This window comes from Vicugna pacos, chromosome 32, assembly GCF_048564905.1.
Source record: "Vicugna pacos chromosome 32, VicPac4, whole genome shotgun sequence".
Lineage (NCBI taxonomy): Eukaryota > Metazoa > Chordata > Mammalia > Artiodactyla > Camelidae > Vicugna > Vicugna pacos.
Genome location: NC_133018.1, coordinates 17,152,741 through 17,171,924, shown reverse-complemented (window position 1 = coordinate 17,171,924; position 19,184 = coordinate 17,152,741). Strand labels below are relative to the sequence as shown.

The following is a 19,184-nucleotide window of genomic DNA, read 5'->3' as shown; positions in this document are numbered from 1 at the left end:
CAGCTTTTGTCTTTGCTTATTCTGAGTTTCTGAAACTCTTCAAAGAATGTAAATCAAAGACTTTCTTTGTACAACCTCAGGGAGAGTAATAGTAATGGAAAGATCTGAGCAAGTTGCTGCATGCCACACTACTTCCCCAACAACCACAGAGTAGAGAGCCTGGAAATACCTTTATAAATAATAACCTGGAATTTATTTTTTTCTAAAAGAGACTTAAACAAATCTAATATTTATCAAAGTAATATGAGTTTATTTCTTATGTGGAAAGTGGCTTCATCTTCCTGAACAAAGACTTTAAGAATCACTTGTCAATCTGAGAATAATGGATAGATTCTGACCCCTACACCTAAGGTAGCTGCTAACCATGGTACTATATTCCCTTTCATTCCCATAGTTTAAAGCATGGCTAGAAAAAACTTAAGATGTTGTCCCCCAAAACTCTTCTCAATCCGTTAGTGTAGAGTAACTCCAGTTCCCAGATGTTCCAGTTTTATACATTTAAAGAATAGTAGAGGTGCTAGTACCAAAGGCAAGGGTAGACTCCAGTGGATCTAGGTCCCTGCTATAGAATCTCTTCTGTGAGCATAACAATGGTGTCTGGGTGTCTGCATCACGCCGAGCCTCTTGCTTTAGTTGGTAGAACTTGTACTGTGTCCAGCCATATACTCCAGAGTTGAGTAGACCCTGGGACGATGTTGTTAGAGCCTGGAGGAGATGAAGGGGTGATGGAGTCCACTCTTCAGGTTTTCAGAGATTTGAGGAATAGCCCCCATTCTCCTTATTTATAAATCATTGTTATATTTCCTCTGCCTCAAACATCAAGATCTGGTGCCAGTTTTTTTTTTCCCCTTATTTTTCTAGCTTTTCCTGAACACTTTTCACACTGTACTTTATCATGGATAACTGAGAATTAGTCATATTTCTTAGTATACATATAAGGACAATGATTAGTGGTTTCAATGTGCCTCCTTATCGTCCCATTTTCCAGGTTAGGGTTGAGAAAACTGCCCTATCAAAATAGTCAGATAGCCCTGCAAAAACCTTAAATCTGATAAAGGAGGAAAAGAGAGAACCATTCCATTTCTTTACTCCTTTCTCTCCATTCACCTAGAATGGCTAATTTATCCCACTCTGGATGAGACAGAATCATGTCACTATCAGTGTTTCATAAGAACATTATCTGCTAGATCTCTCTTTTGTTGCCCGTCCCTTAAACCACACCAATACAATAAAGTTGGCCAGAGAAACACATGCTCCAGAATGTATGGCAGCACTTTTACAAAAGTATCCACCTAATCTGTGAGGAAATTTTCATATTCTTCATAACTAAATGTAAATAATATACTTTCTTTCTTGAAATGTATAAAGATATACTCCGTCTTTACTGAATAATGCCAGTGTAAGAGAAAAGTATAAGAACAGAGATGCTGGATGTTGAAAGTGTTACCTGGAGAACATACAGGGCCATGTGAAGTTTGGTGTCCTGTGGCTTAATCAGCTTTATGATCACCAAAATGACAGCTGTGAAAACACAAAGTATAAATCTTGCTGCTAGCCCTGGCTACCTAAGCATAAAGTTTTTCAGTATACATGCCCAAGACTGTGAGAATTAGAGGCATAATGAAGACTAGCAGTAAGAGTAACCAGTTACATAAGCCACTGGCCTCAGGTCTCCAGCTGCTATTCCACATTGATTAAAGTTTGTAGATTGTTAGAGTAGCAATGGTGGCACGACATACTACAGGATGATCATAAGACAGAATTCTTAACTTCTTATGTTCCCCAAGTCCTTTCATAGACATTACCCAATCTGATCCTCACTATAACTTTATGTAGTAGGAAAGGCAGGTGTTAGGATCTCTGAGTCCGGTCAGGACATTTCCTCTCATACGAGGTTGCATCTTGTGTCTAATTATCTTAATTTAAAAACATTAGAAAAAGAAGTTAAGATGGTTGGGAAAAACTGGAAATATGGGTGGGACCAAGGTAAATTTTACATGCTGAACAGGAATTTGTCTTCATCCTTTTTTGGTAAGACTACTTTGCTTGATCACAAAGCAATATTTTCCCTCTTCATTGCCCAGATCTTTCCATTAAGATACCCACCTGGGCCCCAGCAGCAAAAGAAGGCCACTGGGTAGAAGCACACTCGCTGCTCCACGATGTGAATCACTGCCCACTGTTCACTCCCCAGAAAGCCAGTTGATTTCACAAACTTCTTATAAAGTGTCTGGGCCTGGATGACTAAGACCTAAATAAGGGTATAGCAGTAAGTAGTCTGTCTAAGGCTTATTAAAACTTCCCAGGTCTAGTCTATCATTTTAGAGGAATCATTCTCTTAGGATCTGACAGCAGGAAAGACCATCCTCCCATCTTTACCATCTGAGATCAGACTTTTTCTGAGAGAAAATTATCTCCACAGTGAAGTTTTGCTTGGCCAGGAAAATGGACAGATATTAGCCAAACGTGTGGTTACCGTGTTCAATACATGAATCCTACATCAACCCTCAGGCTTTTATTTTTCTCACTGAGGTTAATCACAATATGCTATGCATGGGAAGTCAAAACTAAGATCTAAGCAGACCCTCTTTTAAACTACTTTATTCGAGATTGTGTTAGAAAACCTTAAAAATAAATACTTCAGCACTGTTGCTGAGCTCAAATTCTCAACTCCAAGCAAAAAAAGTTTTAGGAAGTCTCTTCTTGCCCTTGGATGGAAAACAGATTATTTTTCCCTTCCATCTGGGAGCTATTTGAATACGGTTTACTTAGTGAAAGAAATATAAATCACTTCAATGTCCTTTTTGTGGGGAGTAAATTAGGTAATAAACTTGGTAATAAAATCTGACCAAACCTGAAACTTTTCCCTAATAATCCAGATTCACTCTTTACATTAAAAACCCAGTTACTTAAGTTTAGCCATGGAGTCTCCTTTCCCCACAGACATAGGAATCAAAAAGAGGCTTGAACTTATTTGAGGGTATTTATGTGTAGTAGAATCAGTTCACAGTCTACTGATTGAAAAAGGATCACAATGCTAATTCTCAATGTCAGCTGAAGTCTAGGATATTCTGAAAAGCAAACAAGAATCCTCAGGGTGCCAGGTATTGGGAGGCCTCTTGTCAATCAGTTCTAAATGTAAAACATCAAGGCCATTTTAATATATGCTTGTCAATGTGCATTCTTTACAAAGTTGCTGGTTTGAGTTAAGCTTTCTCCATAACTTATTTTTGAATTATCAAAGAAAATTCTTCACAATTATATTTCATTCACACGTGCTAGCTGTGCTAGCAAAAAAAAAAAAAAAAAAAAAGAATTGTGGGATAAAACTTATCTACAAGCAGACAGTTTGTAATCCCTGAACCAGCATACTAAGAAAGGAGAAAATGATACTAAAAAGTAGATACGGCAAATAAAAAGGCATATTTGTCTGCCTACTGATTTTGTACTAGGCAGTTATATACAAATAAGGTATTGTCCCACGAGTGGTTATTTCTATTGCCCATCATTCTGATGATGTCGAATGAGTATTTAATAACTGCCTGAGCCACTCAGCACTTTAAATCCAGTTAGACATAGCATAAATGCAAATTTACAGTGAATAAAGAACTAAGAAAAGAAAACTCTTCATTATTTGGAAAATTAAGTCAAAGAACATGTCCTGTGTTTCAGAGTGTCATACTACACAAACAATATACCTGACACATACTAGTTTTCTGGTCTGGCCCTCCATGCGGATCCACAGGAACATACGTTAGTTCTAGAGTGAGTGTAATTCTCACGCAACAAATACAGGCTCTTTTCCCTACTCATTGCTTGGGCTTGGGAAGTCCAAAAGACTAAGGTCGTAATTAAATTGTCAATATCTACTAGCCACTTTTTTAGTTCTAGGACTACAGGAAGTGCCTCTTCATCCCATCTTTCTCAGGCTTGTTAATACTGCCCCATTCCACCCAATCCTCCCTCTTTCCATAAAGGCAGATAGGGTGGCACCATACCACAATGGTGAGGAGGCTGAGTAGAAAGCTGGCCAGGAAAATGATGAGCCCATAAAAATAAAGTGTATTACAGACTGATGTGTTGGCAGAAGGCAGGAGTTCAGCCATGGCTGATGGTGGTGAGTGCATCAGGATACACCTAGGAAGAGAATCAATGGACAGAAGTGCTGCTACAGATACAAGACCAGAGAGATACCCACCTGGTACAAGAGAAGTTAATGAGTATATAATTTTACTTATCATTTAGCTAAGTCTTGCCCATAGCACCTTGTTCATTCTCAGTTACACACTACCTTCTAGTTACTTTGTGTTATATTTCTACTTATGTATTTTCAGACTTGACTACACACCTTGTCCCACAGCCCATTTCAAATACATGCACCTTGGCCAGAATGTACATAGAAAGTCTTCTTCTATTTTTATTTATAGAAAAAATAGGTGTAATCTACTATGAAAATGATAGGTTTGGTCCTTACTTACCTGTGGCTCTGGCTGAAGTTGCGGAAACATTCACTGGCATTGCCCAAACAGAATACAGGTATCATCAATAGTAGAGGTATCAGGCTGGGAGGAAAAAAAAATTTATCACCCTAATATTCAGATGTTCTTTTCCCTTTTTCCCATCACTCCACCCACTCTCCACAAATACATATACATTTAATTTCTTCAAGAAAAATACCTTAAAAACTTTAAGTATACCTACTTTTCAAGTTCCTGGGGAAGTGGAATGCAGAAATGCATTTTATATCTAGGTTAAAAGACCGTAACAGAGTTTCATAGAGAGTCTCTGGGAGTCGTATGGTCAGATAAAAATCCAAGTGGGTCAAAATGAAGTGAAAAATCTACCAAGGAGCTTTGTGATCAGTCTGGTGATCACATGGTGATCAGGTACAACTTCATTCTGATCAGCCCCTTCCTCAGAGCTTTTCCAAGCATACCTTTAAGTAGCTAAATATTTATCCAGCTAAATATATTCAGATCCCTGTAAGAGGAAAAGATCCAAGAGTAAAAGTTACAAACTCTAAAACCAACTCAATGTGACCATCACTTGAGGTGAGATCTATACCCTTTCTGAGCTTAATTTTAAGAGTCTCACCCAATGTTATGAAGGTAGATAAGATCTTGAAAACCATCTATTACAACTTTTGATGATATATGAAAAGGAATTAGAAGTCCAAAGACTTTAAGGGAAATATTTATTGAAGGTCTCATAGAGTTGATGGCTGAACTGGGGCTAAAACCCAATCTGTAACTTCAAATTGCTTGCCTATTCTATTTGGAAAAATGGAATCAATGATCATATATTTGTTGCTTCCTACTCAGTAAGGCTCTGTGAGGACCTAGGAGTGACAGACTCAATGGAAATAAAGAGCATTATACTCCTATTTGTTCCTACCTGGACCTCCAAAAAATAAGAGTCTACAGCTTGCTAGGAAGAAAAGAAACAATCTTACCTTGACAAAATGGTAGCTATTTGACCAGCTCGACAAGTATAATCTATAACCTATGAAAAGCATAAATGTAATGCCTCAGGATATTGCCAATCATATCATATTATATTAAATACCAGGCCATCACTAATATTTGACAGTACAAAAATTCCCAACAGCCAGTTTGCTTGAGTCAAGCTATATTTGCTATAAAATTCAATGAAATAGATAGTTTCTTAGCACTGAAGATAAGAGAACTTTATCTGTATTACTATATTCTAAAAAGTACACTAGCCACAAAGAGGACCTTTGGGAGTAGCTTAATATAAGATTTAGATACCACAACTAATTCTCTTAAGAAGAAAGGCAAATATGTAATCACACAGTAATCCTTCATCTTCTAATAAGGATTCAGGTTCAATTCTCTTCTCTTTTAGATCCAGGGAAGTGTGGACTTTTGAGACCTTATGGGTGGAGTAAAAGTCTATGTACAAGATGACCATCAGAAAGCATAATAGGCCAGGATTAAGTTTGATAGGGCAGAGTCAAAAAAATCCTTTGAATAGAAGACCTATCAGACTCAAGAAGAAAGAACATTTCAAAAATCCCCAGTTGTGTTAGACATTGTAAAAACAAAACAAAACAAAACAACCTTACAGCAACCTTACAGAAGAATGGTTTCTATCTGCTAGGAGTTTATGGTCAGAGAGAGATTCTGAACAGAACATCTTAACATAATAGAAAACAAACAGTTTCCTATTTTAAGACAGAGATCATATCATATTCAGGAATGCCACTGTTAGGGATCAATAAAGAGTAAGTGAGCAATTAATCAATAATCAGAGACAGGGAACTGATATGCCTTATGAACTCTGGATCAGGAACAGCAAATGATTTAAAGTAGGATAGCCAGTGATGACTTCAGGTAAAATGGGAGATAGGTGAAATTAGTCTTTGGTGACCTCTCCCACTCATGTTTCTTCTTCTTTTATTCTATCCCCTATCCAGCAGGTGGCTATTCTTGTTTAATTTCTGTTTTTATCTGGTTGTCAATCAATCTCTGGTAAAAAGCTTACTGATTGATAATAGTTTAGGGCAGAAGTCTTGCTGCAGTATTTATAAGAGAACTCAAAAATGAAAAAAAAAACTTCAGGGTTTCTGATATAAAGCTATAATGACAGAATAATAGGCAGTGGGGTTAAAATTGGGGGATACAGTTTGTCTTCTTGGAACTAGTGTCATAGCATGGGTTATAAAGAGAAGTACAATATGTGCATTTGTATGCATAGAAAGCAACAGAATATTATACATGAGAGCTAATATTATGTCTCTCCATTTTTCCTTCAAAAATTAATTTTCTCTATAAGTAACAAGGACATAGATTGCATAGCTCAGGGAAATACATATAGATCTAATTTGAAAAGATACACGCACCCCAATGTTCATAGCGATGCTATTTACAATAGTCAACACATGGAAGGAAACTAGGTGTCCATCAACAGATGAATGGATATGATATATATGCATGCATGTATATATATACATACACACAACGGACTCAGTCATAAAAAGAATGAAACAATGCCATTTGCAGCAATATGAATGGCCCTAGAGATTATTATACCAAGTGAAGTAAGTCAGACAAAGACAAGTATCATATGTATTACATACATGTGAATACATGTGAATCTAAAAACCAGTAAAAATTAACTTATTTACAAAACAGAAACAGATTCACAGACATAGAAAACAAACTTACAGTTACCAAAGGGGAAGTGGGGAGGGACAACAGATGCATACTACCATATATAAAATAAATAAGCAACAAGAATTTACTGTATAGCACAGGGAACTATATATAATACAAGATATTGAAATATCTTGTAATAAACTATAATGGAAAAGAATTTTTTAAAAGAATATATATATATGCAGATAACATATCACTTTGCTGTATACCTGAAACTAACACAATATTGTAAACTGACTATACTTCAATAAAAAGATATGCATGTATAATAAAATTAAAATACATAAAGACATTTAATGAAATAAAAATTGCTAACATGATTTTTAAAAGTCTTCTGCCAAGATCACTTAGTGATTTACTGAAAGAGTTAGAAATTAAGAAACTAAGTGTACTATGCAGTAAATAAATTACTTATACATACTATAATGAATGAACTTCAAAAGCATTATGCTAGATGAAATAAACCAGACAGAGACTATATATTGTATGATATATGAAATGCCTACATGAAACGTCCAGGAAAGGAAAATCTATTGAGACAGAAAAGTGTATTAGTGTTGCCTAGTGCAGGGCATGGAAAAGAGATTAACAGTAAATGAGCATGAAGGATTTTATTGGGGTGAAGAAAAATATTCTGAAACTGATTTCTGATGATTATTTTATAACTGGGTAAGGTTACTTTTAAAACCATCTAACTGTACACTTGAAATAGGTGAATTAAATGATATGTAAAATATTTATACACAAAAAGGAATCCAGATGTACTGACTTAGTGTTCTCCTCTCGTTCATAACTATAATATTAGACAGTGTCCCAAAACTCTTTGTGAACTAAAGAAGGAAAGATAACTGCTCCCTGGATCCATCTTGTTTTCTGATTACATACATTAATTCCTCTGCCCTTCTGCAAACCAGTACCCACACATACCAAAGAAATACAGCAGAGCAGAAAACACTCTCCATTTCCAATATCTGTAGCCCAAATCCCATGTTAGCTGGTGGAGCACTTTCCCTAACTTTTCTCCAAGATCTTTTTCTTTTACTCTAACAACAATAATAGATTGGCACAGAACCATGAAGGATTTCCCTTACTGAACAGAGGCAGGAATGGCAATACTGTAAATAATGTTTCCTATAATCAAATCCTTTTGTTGTTATTGGTGGTGGTGGTGGTGGTGGTAACAGCAGTGGCAAGAGAGAAGAGAAAGTCATGTCAACAGAATGGAAACACGGTGAGTTTTTCCTTTTATTAACTCCCATGAATTCGCTAAGCCAGTGCTGAGTGCTTATACTGTTTATCAAGGATATATGGGTTTGATTTAACATACTGTTCTTAACTATTAGCTCTGAATAAAACTTACCAGTGGAAATATGCTTTGGCCATTCTGGTTGTGTTTCATCCTTAGCTCTCTGTACAGATACCAGATGTAACTGACAGTGTAGAAAAATGACGAAATGTAGAATATCTAGGTGAAAACCAAAACAATCCATCATAACTGTCTCACTCTTTCTTCAATTTATTTCATTATTTTCTTTCTCCTGTAAGAATCCTACCTACTCATCTATGAGTAACTCACAACCTAGTATCCAAACCATGCAAAACTGGGCCAAGTCTGGGAATTCTACTCAGATCTACCTAAAATAAGTCCTATCTTCCTTATTTTATCCTTTTGACTGTTCAGAAGAAACTTAGCATTATCTACCTGCTCTCACCCAACTGTTCTACTTTTATGAGGATATCACAGAATCTTTTTCTGTTTTATTTTAAAATTTTCAATTAAAAGGATGTAAGAATTTCCACTTCTAATAATGATAGCCTAGGTTGTCAGAATCAAACTTTGCATTCTAAGAACTAAACATGCTGGACTAAATATCCTTTAAAACTTTAAAGGCATCAAAGAGTGGAGCAGATAAGCCATAGGATAAAATCCAAGAGAAGGAATTTCTACTTCTGTCTTTGATGAAGTAACAGAAATATAATTTGCCCTTGACTCTTAGAAACTAAAAATTGGACAAACTACATTAAAAAATTCTGTTTTCAAGCACTGGATAATGATCAGTGCAGAACAGTAATCCCTGAAAGAGGAACAACAAACAAGCTGAACCCATGAAGTTCCCCAGCTCATTGGCTAGAAAAAGTGAGTGCAGTGACAAGGAATCCAAACAGAGATGAGCCATCTTGGTGAGCTGAGGAGACAGATTTCAGTGTTTGGGGAGGCAAAGGCAGCTATAATTTGTAAAGCAGATTATCAGAGAAGAGATAGACACACAGAGACATAGTGCTCTGGACATTTGCAGAGGTACCTTCAAGTCTTGGATTAAGAATTGATCTATGCACGTGGGAGAGAAAACCATGAAAAATAGATTTAAAAAAACACCAGAAAGAAGGAGGTGGAACAATCTCTAAAGGAATCCCTAAAGGAATAGTTTGTGTTCCCATCAGCCAATGTGTGAAGACTTCCTAAACCATAGGCAGGAAAGGCAGTACTGAAGAATAATAAGGTAGAGTTACAAGAACAGTATTGCCTTATTAATCAGCATGAGAGGCTGCCCTAACTAAAGCTTAAAAGCAAGCCTTCAAAAATAAAGAATCAAACAGATGCAGAGTTAACTATGTCTAAGACAGAACCCCCAAATTTAAAGGAACATATATGTATATAAAATCTAACACCCAACAATGTAAAATCTATAATGTCAGGCACCTACTAACATACTGTTAGTAAAAATGTAAGTAAGCAGAAAAATATGACCCATAACCAAGAGAAAAACTAATCAATAGAAATGGACTCATATATGACATAATTATAAAAATTAGGAGACAAAAATGTTAAAGGAACTATGTCCAAGAAGGTAAAGGAAAGCATGAGCATGACACTGAGAAATGGAAGATATAAAAAAGATCCAAGTTGAAATTCTAGAGATGAAAAATATGGTATATGAAATTTAAAATATGGAAAATTAGAAACTGCAAAAATTAGCAAACATGATAAACTTGAAGACACACAAATAGAAACTAAAATGAAACACCTGGAGGAAAAAGACTTTTAAAAAAGAACAAATCCTCAGTGAACTGTGGGACAATACACGAAAGCTAACACAGGGGATTGGAATTCCAGATGAAGTAGAAGGGCAGGGAGAAACAGAAAATATGTTTAAGGAAATAATGACCAAAATTTTTCCAAATCTGATGAAAATATAAGCCACCATGTCCAAGAAGCATAACAAAACCAAGCATAAGAAACATGAAGAAAGCACACCAAGGTACAACATAATCATGAATATAGATGTAAAAATCATCAACAAAATATTAGCAAACAGAATTCAAAAATACATAAGAAGGATCATACACCATGATCAAGTTGGATTTATTCCAGGGTCACAAGGATGGTTCAACATATGCAAATCAATCAATGTGATATACCACATTGAAAAAAGGAAAGACAAAAACCATATGATGTTCTCAAAAGACATAGAAAAAGCATTTGACAAAATTCAATATCCTTTCATAATAAAAACTCTCACCAAAGTGGGTATGGAAGGAACATATCTTAACATAGTAAAAGCCATTTACTGCAAACCCATAGCCAACATAATACTCTACAATGAAAAGTTGAAAGCCTTTCCACTAAATTCAGGAACAAGATAAGGATGCCCACTCTCACCACTTCCATTCAACAAAGTATTGAAAGTCCTAGACACAGTAATTAGACAAGAAAAAGAAATAAAAGGTATTCAAATTGGAAGGGAAAAGGTAAAACTGTCACTATTTGCAGATGACATGACACTCTATATAGAGAACCCTAAAGTCTCAACACAAAAACTATTGTAACTAATAAATGAATTCAGCAAGGTAGCAGGATACAAGATTAAAATATGGAAATTTAAAAAATTTATAGAAAATATCAGAACAAGAAAGTAAAAAAAAAATCCCATTTAAAATCATGTCAAAAAATATAATATTTGGGAATAAACTTAACCAAGAAGGTGAAAGACCTGTACACTGGAAACTATAAAACACTGATAAAGGAAACAGATGATAATTCAAATGAATGGGAAAGTATTCCACTCTCTTGGATTGGAAGAATCAATATTGTTAAAATGGTCATACTACCAGAAGCAATCTACAGATTTAATACAATCCCTATCAAAATACTCTTGATATTTTTCACAGAACTAGACCCCAAAAAAAAATCCTAAAATTAATGTGGTATCAAAAAAGACCCAGAACTGCAAGCAATCCTGAGGGGGGAAAAAAGTCAAAGCTAAAAAAAAACCATAACTCTTCCAGACTTCAGACTATACTAGAAAGGTATAGTAATCAAAATAGTGTGGTACTGGCACAAAAACAGAAATACAGATCAATGGAAAAGAATAGAGAGCTTAGAAATAAATCCACATACCTATGGTCAACTAATCTATGAGAAAGGAGGCAAGAATGTAAAATGGAAAAAAGACAGACTCTTCAACAAGTGGTGATGGGAAAGTTGGACAGTTACGTGTAAATCAATGAAATTAGAACAGTCTCTCACACCACATATAAAAATAAATTCAAAATGGTTTAAAGACCTAATATAAGACATGATACCAAAAGCTCCTAGAAGAGAACCTAGGCAAAATTGTCTCTGACATAAACTGCAGCAATATTTTCTTAGATCAGTCTCCCAAAGCAAAAGAAAAGCAAAAATAAAGAAATGGTACCAAATCAAACTTAAAAGCTTTTGCACAGCAAAGTAAACCATCAACAAAATGAAAAGACAACATATGGAATAGGAGAAAATACTTGTAAATGATGCAACCAAAAAGGGGTTAATATCCAAAAAATACAAACAATTAATATAACCCAATATCAAAAAGCAACCCAATCAAAAACTGGGCAGAAGATCTAAACAGACATTTTCCTGGGGAGAAGGGTATAGCTCAGTGGTAGAGTGCATGCTTAGCATGCCTGAGGTCCTGGGTTCAATCACCAGTACCTCTTTTAAAATAAATAAAGAAATAAACCTAATTATTCCCCCTGCCAAAGTCTACAAATAATAAATGCTGGAGAGGGTGTGGAGAAATAGGAATCCTCCTACACTGTTGGTGGAAATGTAAATAGTGCTGCTATGAACATTGGGGTGCATGATCTTTTTTTCAAATTAGCATTTTTTCCCCAGTATATACCCAGGAGTAGGATTGCTGGATCATATGGTAAGTCTATGTTTAGTTTTTTAAGGAACCTCCATACTGTCCTCCATTGTGGCTGCAGATTTGTAGTTACAAATCAAAAACGTACAATAGATATACAAAACCTAGAGAGAAATGAACACACATATACCATTTAAGAAAATCATCAAACTACAAGGGAAGAAAGTAAAAGAAGAAATGAACAGAGATAAAGTATAAAAACAACCAGAAAACAATCAACAAAATGACAATAACATACCTATCAACAATCACTTAAATGTCATAAGACTAAATGCTCCAATCAAAAGATATAGGGTGGCTGACTGGATTTAAAAAAAAAAAAACCCAAGAACCTACAATATGCTGCTTACAAGAGACTCACTTCAAAGTTAAAGATACACAGAGATGGAAAGTGATGAAATGGAAAAAAGATATTTCACACACATGGAAAAGAAAAAACGCTAGGGTACCAATACAAGTATCAGACAAAGTAGAGTTTATTTTCTTGTTTGTTTTTTGCAGGGGGAGGTGACTAGGTATGTTTGTTTGTTTTTTTGTTTGTTTATTATTTTTAATGGAGGTATTGGAGATTGAACCAGGACCTCGTGTGTGCTAAGCACGCACTCCACCACTGAGCTATACCCTCCTCCACATCATATATTTTTTAAAATATCTTTTTTTTTAATATTTGAGGGGAGGGAGGTATTCAGATTTACTTATTTATTCATTCACTTTTTTTTAATTTGGGGGAGTAATAAGGGTATGTATGTATGTATGTATGTATGTATTTATTTATTTATTTATTTTTAATGGAGGCACCAGTGATTGAATCCAGGACCTCATGCATGCTACGCACGTGCTCTACCACTGAACTATACCCTCTCCCCAAAGTAGACTGTGAAACAAAGTCAAAAGACAAAGAAGAGCATTATATAAAGATGAAAGGATCAGTACAGAAGAGGCTATAACATTTGTTAACATATATGCACCTAATGTAAGAGCACCTAAATATATAAAGCAAATATTAACTGACATAAAAGGAGAAAGTGACAATAGCATGATAACAATAAGGGACTTTAACACCCTACTTATATCAATGGACAGATAATCAAGACAGGAAATCATTAAGGAAACAATGACTTTAAATGACACATTAAACCAGTTGGACTTCATAGATATCTACAGGACATTCCATGCCAAACAGCAGAATATACATTCTTTTTAAGTGCATGTGGAACATTCTCCAAGATAGATCATATGCTAGGCCACAAAACAGGTCTCGATTAATTTAAGAGGAGGGAAATTGTATCAATCAGGTTTTCTAAACACAACAGCACAAGATTAGAAATCAATTACAGGAATGAAAGTGGGAAAAACATACACATGTGGAGACTAAATAACATGCTACTAAAAAACAACTGGGTCAATGAAGAAATCAGAAAATACCTTAAGACAAGTGAAGATAAAAATACAAATTCCAAAATCTATGAAAGGCAAAAAAGTATCTCTAAGAGAGAATTTTATACTGATACAGGCTTACCTCAAGAAAGAAGAAAAATCTGTAATAAACAACTTAAACTATGATCTAAAGCATTAGAAAAAGAAAAACAAATAAAATCCTAAGTCAGCAGAGGAGGGAAGTAATAAATATTAGAGAGGAAATAATAAAAGAGAGAGAAAAATGGAAAAAATTCAATGAAACAAAGAGCTAGTTTTCTGAAAGAATAAAAAAAACTGATAGGCCTATAGCCAGGTTCATTAAGAAAAAGAGAAGACCCAAATAAGCAAAATAAAAAATGAAAGAGGGGAAACTACAATCCATATCACAGAGATATAAAAAATCATAAGCAAATACTATGAACAGTTATATGCCAACAAATTGGACAACAGGGAAGAAATGGATAAATTCACAGAAATGTACAATCTTCCAAGACTGAATCAAGAAGAACTAGATAATCTAAAGACCAATCACTAGTAGTGAAATTGAATCAGTAATAAAAAGAATCCCAGCAAAAAAAAAGCCTAGGAACAAAAGGCTTCACAGGGGTATTTTACCAGTTATATAAAAAGCTAATACTAATAGCTAATACATTTTCAAACTATTGCCAAAAAAATAAAAATGAAGAGAAGGGAACACTCCCAAATTCATTCTATGAGGCCATCATTACCCTGATATGAAAACTAGACAAAACACAAAAAGAAAATTACAGGCCAATCTCTTAGGAACATAGATGCAAAAGTCCTCAACAAAATATTAGCAAACCAAATTCAACAATACATTAAAAAGATCATACACCATGATCAAGTGGAATTTATCCCAAGAGGCAAGGATGGTTTACTATTCACAAATCAGTCCATGTGGTATACCACATTAACAAACAGAAGAATAAAAATCGTATGATGTGGGGGAAGAGTATAGCTCAGTGGTAGAAGTGCGTGCCTAGCATGAGGTCCCGGGTTCAATTAAATAAATAAATAAACAAACGTAATTACCCTCCTAAAAAAATCATATGATGACCTCAATAGATGCAGAAAAAGCTTCTGACAAAATTCAACGTCTATTTATGATAAAAACTCTCCACAAATTAGGTATAGAGGGAACATACCTCAAAATAATAAAGGCCATATATGACAAGCCTACAGCTAACATCATATACAACCGTGAAAAGTGAAGCATTTCTGCAAAGATCAGGAAGAAGACAAGGATTCCTCCTCTTGCCACTTTTATTCAACATAATATTGAAGTCCTAAGCACAACAATCAAATAAGAAAAAGAAATAAAAGGCTTCGAAATTAGAAGGGAAGCAGTTAAACTGTCACTATTTGGAGATGACATACTACAAACAAAACCCCTAAAATTGCCACCAAAAACTATCAGAACTCATCAATGAATTTAGTAAAGCTGCAGGACACAGGATTAATTAAAATCAAAGAAATCTGTTGCTTTTCTATATGCTAATAAAGAACTATCAGAAAAAGAAAGCCAAAAAAACCCCCAATTCCATTTAAAATAGCATCAAAAGAATAAAATACCTAGGAATAAACTTAACTAAGGAGGTGAAAGACCTATATTCTGAAACTAGAAAACATAAATGAAGGAAATTTTAGATAATAAAAAAGAAATGGAAAGATATATCATGTTTAGGGATTAGAAGAATTAATACTGTTAAAATAGCCATACTGCCCAAAGCAATCTACAGATTTAATGCAATCTCTATCAAAATACCCATACATTTTCCACAGAACTAGAACAAACAATCCTCAAATTTATATGGAACCACAAAAGACCCCAAGTAGCCAAAAGAAACTTGAGAAAAAAGAACAAAGTTGGGGATATCACGTTCCCTGACTTCAGCTTTGTATACTACAAAGCTAAAATAGTCACTAGAACAGTCTGGTACTAGCACAAAAACAGGCACATAGGTCAGTGGAAGAGAACAGAAAGCCTAGAAGTGAACACATGCACATATGGTCAATTAATCTCTGGCAAAGGACCAAACATATACAGAGGGAAAAGACACTCTTCAATGAGTGCCGCTACAAAATGGGAAGATACATGTAAAAGAATGAAATTGGAACATTTTGTTACATCAGATAGACGAATAAATTCAAACTGGATTAAAGACTTAAATGTAAGGAAACCATAAAACTCCTAGAAGGAAACATAGGCAGAACACTCTTTGACATAAGTCATAGCAAAATTTTTTTGGATCAGTCTCCTCGTGCAAAGGAACCAAAAGCAAAGATTAAAAAAAAAATGAGACCTAATGAACTTAAAAGCTATGCACAGTAAAGAAAACCATTAACAAATTAAAAGGCATTAAAATGGAACAGGAGAAAATATTTGCAAATGATACGTCCAAAATAAACAGCTCATACAACTCACTATCAAAACACACACACACATTTTAAAATGGCAGAAGACCTGAACAGACATTTTCCCAAAGACATACAGATGGCTAACAGGCACATGAAAAAATGTTCAACATCACTAATCATTAGATAATACAAATTAAAACCACAATGAGATACCACCTCACACTTGTCAGAATGGCTATCACCAAAATGACCACAAATAACAAATGCTGGTGAGGATGTGGAGAAAAGGAAACCCTAAAACACTGTTGGTGGGAATGTAAACTGGTTCAGCCATTGTGGAAAATAGTATGGAGGTTCCTCAAATACAGAACTACCAGATGATCCAGCAATTCCACTCCTGAGTATATATCTGAAGAAAATGAAAACACTAATTCAGAAAGATAGGCACCTCAACCTTCAGAGAAACATTATTTAAAACAGCTAAGATATGGAAGCAATCTAATTGTCTATTAACAGACAAACTGATCAAGAAAATGTGGTGTGTGTGTGTGCATGTGTATACCTATATACATACATATATACATATATATATATATATATATATATATATATATAATGGAATATTACTCAGTCATAAAAAGAATGAAAATTTGCCATTTGCAACATCATGGATGGAACTTGGGCTATTATGCTTAGTGAAGTAAGTCAGAGAAAGACAAATACTGTATGCTATCACTTATATGTGGAATCTAAAAAATAAAACAAACAAATAAATGTAACAGACTCACAGACATCCCTAACAAACAAGTGGTTACAGTGGGAAGAAGGATGGGGGAGGGGCAAGATAGGGGTAGGGGATTAAGAGGCACAAACTATGTATAAAATAAATAAGATACAAAGATATATTGTACAGCACAGAGAATATAGCCAATATTTTATAATAACTTTAAATGGAATATAATCAAATATTGAATCACTACATTGTACACCTGAAAATAATATAATATTATAAATCAACTATATTTTAACAACAACAAAAAAGAAATTCTGACACATACAACACGGATGAACCTTGAAGATATTAAGCTCAGTGAAACAAGCTAGACACAAAGGGACAAATACTGTACTATTCCACTGTCATGAGGTACTTAGAGTTAGTCAATTCTATAGAGACAGAAAGTAGAATGGTGGTTACCAGCAGCTGGAAGGTGGAAGAAATGGAGATGTTATTTTTTAAAGGATACAGAGTTTCAGTTTGGGATGATGAAAATTTCTGGAGTGAATAGTGGTAACAGTTGCACAACAATGTGAATGATGCTACTGAACTGTACACTTAAAAGAGGCTGAGATATTAAATTTTGTAATACAATTTTTTTAATCACAGGTTAAAAATTTTTAATGGTTAAAATGGTAAATTTTATGTTATGTATATATTTTACCACAATAAAAAAACTAAAACTAAACTAGCTAGTGTGTTTAAGCTCTGTATAGCCCATCCCTCCCACTGATTACAAACAAAAACTCTGGAAAAAATATAAAAATCAACTACTTGAGGACTCTGAACAGTTTAAAAAAAAAAGGCAAGTGGCTAGCAGAAGGGAGTCTAACATGGAGTTGTGAACTACACAGAAGTGAGTTTCCCAAAATTTTTCCTTTTTTTTTCTCTCAGTTTTGCCTCAATTGTGCACCCCAATCATGATGCTGCTCAATGCTGGCACCTAAATCTCTAATAGAAATCCATTTTTTAAGCCATAGAAACCAGAGAAAGTCCCCCTTGAGGCAGGGAAGTAGGAAGGGGATCCCAGAAATGACAGAGCCAGAAAACAGGATGCTCTAATTCTATGTGTGATTCCATACAAGTCTCAGCCTAATCCCTGAACCACACATGCACATGACAGTCCCAAACCAGTACAGCCAAGACTTACATAACTAGACTAAGATTTGAACCACTTCCTAAAGATGATGAGATAAAAATCACATTCGAGATACAAAGAACAAAAAAAGGTTACTCACTCTCATGGGAGAAGACAATCAACAAACACCAACCTAGGAATAAGCCAGATATTGGGAATATCCAAGAAATATTTTTAAAAGCAACTATTATAATGTATATGGTCCATGAGGTAAAAGAAAATACACTTGAAATGATTTTAGGGGGTGATGAAAATAGGAATGTTTGTTATCTTGATTGTGGTGATGATTTCACACTTACATAAAAAAGATAAAATTGTACACTTGAAATATATGTAGTTTATTATATGTACAGCTAGCTCAAGGAAGTTAAAAAAATAAAGTAACATTAATCACACTTGTGCCAAGCACAAAGTAAATGCTATTAATGACCATTTTACAGATTTAGGAGACTGAAGTTCAGAAAGAGTTACTTGCCTAAGGTTATAAAATTAATCAGTCCAAGATTCTAATGCAGATTTTTTTTTCCAGCTCTAAGACCATAATATTATTATTGAGAAATAATACTGTTTATTATCATCTGAGAAAACAATATAGTCTTATCTCTAATTTATAAGGTTATTAGTAGGACTGAGTAAAGTATGTCTCTAAGATATCTATATTCATATCAGATAGGTAACATTATTATTACATGGATTTCATACTAATTACGTATTATTATTTTCCTACTAAACTGAAGCAAATTTCCCCTCTAATAAATCCCTGAGGAAGCATCTAGCAGTGAGTACAGACTGAATATTAATCTCTCCTTTTTTTTCACACTGCTCATAAACATTAAATACTGATGGTAATATGTGGATTAATCCATTGATAAAATCTGTGAAAGACATACAACTCATATACGATCATCTGTAGTATTTCCGAAAGTCAGTATTTATTATATTACCGTAATTTTAAAAACATGCAGTACTCTCACAAGATATTGTAGAAGTATATCCCATTACATGGAAATATGGTCAGAGGATGGTGAATAATAAAAGCAGATTACAGAAAGTATTAATGTACTATTTGTTTTAAAATGTATACATCAACAGAGGAAAAGATTAGAAAA

At 34.5% G+C, this 19,184-nt stretch overlaps 1 protein-coding gene across 3 annotated transcripts in view; it reads right to left on the bottom strand.

Annotated features, from left to right (window-relative positions):
* Positions 1-229: 229 nt before the first annotated feature.
* TMEM116 (transmembrane protein 116) overlaps positions 230-19,184 on the bottom strand; it is a 35,995-nt gene continuing 17,040 nt past the window's right edge. For all 3 annotated transcript variants that reach the window (XM_006204830.4, XM_072952811.1, XM_015239635.3), the window contains exons 5-11: positions 8,539-8,643; positions 5,453-5,502; positions 4,479-4,562; positions 3,999-4,137; positions 2,107-2,251; positions 1,448-1,521; positions 230-705 (exon numbers count right to left, since the gene is read on the bottom strand). In XM_006204830.4, the coding sequence (XP_006204892.1) occupies positions 499-705; positions 1,448-1,521; positions 2,107-2,251; positions 3,999-4,137; positions 4,479-4,562; positions 5,453-5,502; positions 8,539-8,643 (804 nt within the window). In that variant the 3' untranslated portion in view covers positions 230-498. The remainder of the gene's footprint in view (positions 706-1,447; positions 1,522-2,106; positions 2,252-3,998; positions 4,138-4,478; positions 4,563-5,452; positions 5,503-8,538; positions 8,644-19,184) is intronic.